The 7,316-nt window shown below is 41.6% G+C and overlaps 1 protein-coding gene across 1 annotated transcript; it reads left to right on the top strand.

The window, feature by feature from the left end:
* Nucleotides 1–2,166: 2,166 nt before the first annotated feature.
* On the top strand, nucleotides 2,167–4,666 carry LOC131327700 (receptor-like protein 35). The gene is made up of 3 exons (XM_058360845.1): nucleotides 2,167–3,305; nucleotides 3,466–4,268; nucleotides 4,380–4,666. The coding sequence occupies exons 1-3, from the start codon at nucleotides 2,167–2,169 to the stop codon at nucleotides 4,664–4,666; spliced, it is 2,229 nt and encodes a 742-aa protein (XP_058216828.1).
* The last annotated feature ends 2,650 nt before the right edge of the window (nucleotides 4,667–7,316 follow it).

Here is a 7,316-nt window from a genome sequence, read left to right as displayed (position 1 = left end):
TTACTTTTGATAAACAAGTTTTGGGGCGGAGATGGAGGGTACTAATAATTCACCATCAACAATCAGGTTGGGTACAGGGATGGGAGATAGATTCCGGGATTGAGGACAGAGATTGTGATACCCAGCCGTGTCTCGACATTGCCAACCCTAGTTTTGTTATGTCCATTTGTTTCATCCTATTCCGTTGAATCCGTTCACCATTGATTGCTAGCATAACTCCATGGGCAATCATAGAGAGCCACTTGTGTACGGTTTCCATGACACAGATGCTTGAGATATATATGCATGATTCAAAAACTGAAATTTCACTCGTCGTCTCTTTGGCTACTCTTTGGCTGCAGGGTCGAGTGACTCAAGCTGAACATGGACCGAGCTCTCTATGACTCTCTGTTTATTTAACAGGGAGAGAAAAATTTAGGAATGAATTGCATCCATTTTATCTTGCGATCGAAAACCAAACGTCTTGACCATTTTGCACGGGCTACCTAAGGCCTTTGGAGAGGAGATCTATGCCGTGAAGAGTGCTCGTCCAAGCTCATGAAGCATTAGTGCCCTTCAAGAGCCTTGCCCTTTATGCTTGAGGGTTCATAAGTAATCTCCAACCTTGCCAAGCAAGAAGAGCCTCATTAAAGTCTCAGAATTACGGAAACTCATACCCCTTTTAATATCGATTAATAAATTACGGAAACTCATACCCCCTTTTAATATCGATACTGACATGCGACATGAGAACGTACTCCGATACTTAAATTAGTGGTGGTTTATGATTTTGTATATGGACTATTAGTGGTTTTATGCTACAATGTAAGGATGGTTAAGTTGCATCATGATTTGCAATTTTGCATCCAAGTCTACAATAGTTTGATTTTTGATGAGTTAATGTCAAAGTTGCAAAAAAAAAACAAAAAGAATTTACTAAAAAGGCTCGAATAGTTGAGTTTCTAAAAAATAAAAATAAATTAGAGTTTCTAGAATTTGGTCCATTTGTGCAAAAGACTCAGGTCAACTCACAAAAACCTAATTGAATAATTCATTACTCGACTCAGGTTGATTTCGGTCGTTCATAGCGGCCTGGGTGAATCCAATTTCTAACAAATCCAAGCAGTACTGGGGAAAAATTCATAACGTCCGAAATGCTTATACATGTGAATGATGGATTCGTTTCCCACAGACGGCTCCAGCTGATCAATTAGCTTTGTCTTCAGCTCCGACTTGAACCTGCAAAACAAGGCAAGAGCTCGAGTCACCGGTGTGGTGGCGTGCCAACCACCCTCCGATACCTAAGTCAGTAGAGTACTTGCTATGTGGTGAGAGAACTGAGATTCTCAATTCATATGTTGCGTACCTTTTTGTTGGAGTTCTAGTGTCATATTTATAGACATTTTGATAGGAGGTTGAGTCCTTGCAGGACTATATCTCGTAGATTCCGGATTTACCTCTTTGAGGAATGTGAAGTCCTGCCTTAGCTAGGAATCCATTGGCGTCCTGCGTTAGCTAGGAATCTTTACCCATCTTTGATCATGTATATTATTGGCATTTTATGCTCATCTTACAGTCAGCATTCCTTTACCCCTTAGGATTTAGGTTTCTTTGCGTGGTATCTTTATTGGAATAAGTATATTCCATGGATAATATTATGGATATTATCCTCCTTGTTATAGCTAGGGGCCGGAGCTGATCCTTGGACCTTTTGCCTACTTCGTCTGAAGGGCAGAGCTGGCAAATCCTGGCTTTGTTCCAGGTAGGTTCCTAGAGAGGCCCTGGTGAGGTTAGCTTATACTCCCCAGGTTTGTAGTTCTCGTAGTGCTGAGCTCCTTAGGTCTATTCTACTTATCAGAAGGGTAACGCTACTGATTGTTGTTCTCGGGATAGGGTCACCTACGATGCGTTGACAGGTCACGTGATTGGGCTTGACCTTAGTTGTAGCCAGCTCTTGGCACAATCCATCCATATAGCAGCCTTTTCCAGCTCTCTCACCTCCAACGGCTCACTCTCGCTTGGAATAGTTTTATTCCCGCCTACATTCCCCCTTCATTTGGCAACTTGACGAGTTTGACACATCTAAACCTATCCGCTTCATTTGGAGTAGGTCTATTGTTTCCAATCCCTTCTGAAATCTCCCACCTGTCCAAACTGACTTCACTTGACCTTTCTTTATTATGACTGATGAGAATTGAACCGCTCAATTTCAAAATTCTCCTAAAAAACCTGACCCAGTTACAAGAACTTGTCCTTGTTGGGCTACATATATCTTCTGGTTTACCTGATTCCGTGACAAATTTTACTTCTTTAACAGCTCTAGACCTGTCATGGACCGAATTACAAAGGAACTTGCCTGAAAGCGTTTACCACCTTCCAAACTTGCAGAGGCTTTTATTAAGGGGCAACATTGATCTTGATATCAATTTGCCAGAATCATTTTGGCGTAGTGGTAGTTCTCTAAGGGAGTTGGATCTTTCTTCTACGAATTTGTCTGGAGAACTGCCTGATTCAATTGGCCATCTCAAGTCTTTGACCTCCTTGACCAGCAGCAAGTGCAAATTACGAGGTTCCATTCCTAAATCTCTAGGGAACCTTATTCAGATCCATAAAGTAGATTTATCGGTGAATGATTTAAATGGTGAAGTCCCATATACTCTTTCAAATCTTAAGCAACTCACTGAGTTGAAACTTTCCGTCAACAACCTTAAAGGCAAATTTCCACTCTGGGTTGCGAATTTGAAACAACTTGTTACTCTACATATATCATATAATCAGCTCAAAGGTCCGATCCCCTCCAATTTAAGTGGTCTTCAAAACCTACAAAGTCTGGGACTATCTAGTAATTATTTCAGTGGGGTAATACCTCCATGGTTGTTTACTCTTCCATCGTTGGAAGCTGTAGACCTGAGCTCCAATCGTTTAACCGGCCAAATTCCTAAGTTCCAGCATGATTTACCTTTGGACTCCATTGACTTGAGTAATAATAAACTTCGTGGCCCCATTCCAAAGTCAATTTCAACTCTTGTAAATCTAACCAGACTCTTTCTTGCATCAAATGATCTGAGCGGTGTTGTGGACCTGCAAAAACCAAAAAATGTTGAGGCCCTTGATCTCTCCAACACTAATCTATCGGTGGTTGCTAGAAGCCATGTCAACAATACCCTTCCCAACCTTAGGTATTTCAAAATGTCATCTTGCAACATCGAGGTGTTCCCTTATTTCTTAAGAACCTTAGAGAATCTTGTAGTGCTGGATCTTTCTAGCAATAGAATTCATGGACAGGTTCCAAATTGGGTTGGGTTAATTGGGAAGGCTTCACTGGAGTATTTGAATCTTTCTCACAACTTTCTCAACGAACATGAAGCAACTTCCCTGGGAGGGACTAATAACTCTTGATCTTCGTTCCAATTTACTTCACGGACCACTTCCCATTCCACCTCCCTTCATATAAATCTTTTTCATCTCAAACAACAATCTTAGTAGACAAATTCCTTCCTTAATTTGCAATGCGAGTTCCCTTCGGATTCTTGATTTGTCTCGCAACAAATTGAGTGGTGCGGTTCCACAATGTTTGGAAAATTTTAATAGTGTTCTCTCGGTGTTGAATCTACGTTCCAATGGATTTACGGGGACCCTTCCCTTGGCATTTGCAAAGGCAAACCAATTACGAAGTCTTGATTTGAGTGGAAATCAACTTGAAGGACCACTGCCAAGATCATTAGCAGATTGTACAAGCTTGGAAGTTCTAAACGTTGGAAACAACAAGATTAACGACACATTTCCATATTGGTTGGAGACTCTTCTTGAGTTGCAAGTTCTTGTCGTACGATCCAACCGATTTCATGGTCCCATAAATACTTCAAAGAGTAAATTTCCCTTTCCTAAGCTTCGAATCGTTGAATTGTCCTACAATGAGTTCAATGGCCATTTGCCAGTGACATATTTCGAATATTTCCAAGCTACGAAGAACAAAACTATGCCGGGGAAAAACTACATGAGTGATGTGAATAGTTACTATCATTACTCTATCATCGTGACAATAAAGGGGCTTGAGGGAGAACTGCTAAGAATTTTAACTATCTTCACAACAATCGGTTTTTCATCGAACAATTTCAGTGGAGAGATTCCAAATGTCATTGGAAAGCTCAATTCTCTCATAGTGCTTAATTTTTCTCATAATAGTCTCACTGGCCATATTCCATCGTCTTTGGGAGATTTGGAAATCCTTGAATCATTAGACATTTCCTCTAACCAGCTCACCGGAAGAATTCCGAGCCGATTAACAAGTTTGCCGTTTCTTGCATTCTTGAATCTTTCATGGAACCGTCTCCATGGACCCATACTCCGGGGTCAACAATTTAATACATTTGAGAATGTTTGATATGTTGGGAATTCAGGATTATGTGGGTTGCCATTGTCGAAGGAATGTGAAGACAATAATCGAACAAAAGTACAGCCGGCGGTGTTAGAACAGGAGGAAGATGATTCAGATATTGATGCATCTTTTTGGAAAATTGTGGTGATAGGTTATGGGTGTGGAATGACACTTGGACTCTTTCTGGGATCTCTGATGTTCTTAATTGGTAGATCTAAATTCTTTGTAAGACTTGCTGAAAGAGAAAAGCCTAAAAACGTGATAAGATTGAGGAGAATGGTTACAGACATAGTGTCAAGAAGAAAGTAACAAACATTGATAGCATTTTCAGGTATGATCTCCTAATGCTTACATTTCACGATTGTTAATGAATTAGCCAGGTTACAGCTATATATATTGGTTTATTATTTATTTTTTTGCAATCTAGTAGGTATATTGGAAATGGAACTCCTATAGCGTAGTTCATCTGGTATTACATTTTGAAGATAGTGTTGATGTCTTTCTTCATATTAGACATAATCGCGTGCATGCAACCCAGAAGAGGGTTCGCTCAACACTTCAAATTTTCCACGTTTACAACACTCATAACCAAAATTAAAACTGTGTGAATCCTCTGAGAACCAGTTACACAATTAATTACACATGTTCAATCTACTAGTTACATACCTCCCCGTTTTTCCTCCAGAGACAAAATATCATTAAAATCTCCCCAAACGACAACTTCAGCATTAAGGTCCCGAATGTAATCGGACAATTAAAGAAATTGCTGGTACCGAACGTGCTCTTCTGGAGTAAGGTACACATTTAGTAAATGTAAATGCCAAGAGGAATGAGAATCAGTCATATCTGAGAAGGCAAAATTCGGCTCTTTTTTTCTTTCTTTGTTTAACTTTATATCAGATACCTCAGAAGTTAGCATAAAAAATTCAAATCTGTTATGTAATTTGGCTCCCAAGCATAGCATTCAATATGTTAATTATGCTGTTTGAAATTGCCCTACAATAATTATCAGTATAGCATTCAATATGTTAATTATGCTGTTTGAAATTGCTTCCTCCATTTTGCCTTTATGATGATCGAATTCCTGTTTCAATCATTAGGTACCCATAAGACTCGGTAGTTCAAATAAGAATCATCTTTTTTATACACTTATTTTTCCACCTTGTATACATTGTAGGTGCTATGTCAATAAGATATCGGCGTCTGTTTGATTGCTCGGATTAGATATACGATTGGATTTGTCTCCTAAACTTGTATTTCTTTCCAACTATGAATAATATGTGAAAATTTGGAGTATTTCTAGAATATTCTGCATCTAGAATGATCTACAAAATTGTGCTATGTGGGTTGTTTCATGTAGGGGTTCGATTTAGGAGGAGGGACCTTCGCCTGAACTAGTACTTCACTTCCGCTGCTCCGTTCCTCCGCCGCTGGACCTGCAACAAGTCACTAAGGCTGGAATAGCCTTGTGACCCTCCGACGATCAAGTTAGATGTAAGGAGAGTTGCTTTTAGGTCTAGGGTTAGGGGAAGATGGCATACCTCTCAAAGATGAATATCCCTTTGTATTTATAGACCTAGGTTAACTTGGGCTCCAAGCCAGTGCGTGGAGGTCACGCTTAGGTAACCGCCCTTGGTGACATCATAGATGATGCCACGGGATAAGACGGTTATGAAGCACATGGGCAGATGATCCTTTTCGCCACGTATCGTTCATGGTCCCCTCCTGCTATGCTGCATTCTGCCAAAAGACCCAAACGGAATGCACACCTCGGTAACTAACCGAAGTGTAAACAGGAGACTTGACGCCGAGCGAGTAAACAGAAAGATATACACAGGCCCATGTCAATATGAGGACTCGGTTGATGGTGGTCCGGTTATATTACCGGGACAATTACCGAAGCCTCCACAATAGCCCCTCAAGTCCCTGGAGCGTTGCACCTCTGCTTCAGGGTCTTGATCCTATCGTATGAGACATCAGGCCTTGGTCTTTCTTTTTAGAGAATAACCGAAGGGTGAAGTTGCTTCGGTAGATTTCGTTCAACCCGCGCCAGAGAAGAGCCACGTGTCAACTGTTGCCGAGATCTCAGAATCAAAAAGCTGCCTCGGCACGTGCCATGCCAGTTGATTGGTATGAAACGTCGCTTCGGTGACACGCGTCAACATGCCTAAGGCCTGAATATCCGGCGCCTGTCCTCGGTGCAGAATCCTTGATACTAGCCGTTCGATGATAACACATGTCGATGATCTAACGGCTCAATGCACGACGCTTCGTTTCCCGCGCAGCTTTCCATCTTTACCAATATAAATAGGAGAGACAGAGGTGAGATCGTCACCCTTTCTTCTGCTTTTGAAGTCGAACCGCCGCCGCCGTATATTTCCAGCTTTCAATCGAGATTTCGATCGTTTTGGTTGGGAGATCTTGCACAAACTTGAGGTATGTCGACCTCCTTGCTTTATTCTTCATGTTTTGATCATTGTTTTTGAGTTTTTTCGTCGTTTTCTTGCACTTGTTACGGCTGAGCAACCGCTCGCCACCGTCTGGTTCAAGGCGGCGCTGGGCTTCTCCAGCGTTGTTCACGCTATTACCGAGGTCTAAACTCATCCCGAGACCTAGATTCATCCCGAGGCCAAAACTCATCCCGAGACCTAGACTCATCTTGATCTCAAGGGAAAGGGCTTTTTGATCTTTAGAAATTCTTCCGAGAGGGAAGCACCTTCATAGGAAACGATTGTCCGAGGACTCCGAGGAGCGATGACCATTCCGCATCGAGCGTTAGACATTGATTTTTCCCTGAGCACATAGCTAACGGGTTTTTTGCATTCCTTTCCTTGGTTAGGCAGAAGCGAATGGTCATCGAGCTCTCTTCGGACAGTTCCGGTAGTTCAGGCTCTTCTCCTATCGAAATTCCCGAGGACATTCGCCAGACACTTCGGGAGAGGGCGTTCTTCCGAACTCC

The sequence above is a fragment of the Rhododendron vialii genome, chromosome 1a, assembly GCF_030253575.1.
Source record: "Rhododendron vialii isolate Sample 1 chromosome 1a, ASM3025357v1".
Classification (NCBI taxonomy): domain Eukaryota; kingdom Viridiplantae; phylum Streptophyta; class Magnoliopsida; order Ericales; family Ericaceae; genus Rhododendron; species Rhododendron vialii.
The sequence above is the reverse complement of the archived record's forward strand: the minus strand, read 5'-3'. Positions and strand labels throughout refer to the sequence as shown.

Coding starts and splice junctions, on each gene's coding strand:
- LOC131327700 (XM_058360845.1), top strand. CDS start 2,167: ATGAGAATTGAACCGCTCAATTTCAAAATTCTCCTAAAAAACCTGACC. Junction 3,306..3,465: donor ATTGGGAAGGCTTCACTGGA/GTATTTGAATCT, acceptor CAATCTTAGTAG/ACAAATTCCTTCCTTAATTT. Junction 4,269..4,379: donor AATTCCGAGCCGATTAACAA/GTTTGCCGTTTC, acceptor TTGGGAATTCAG/GATTATGTGGGTTGCCATTG.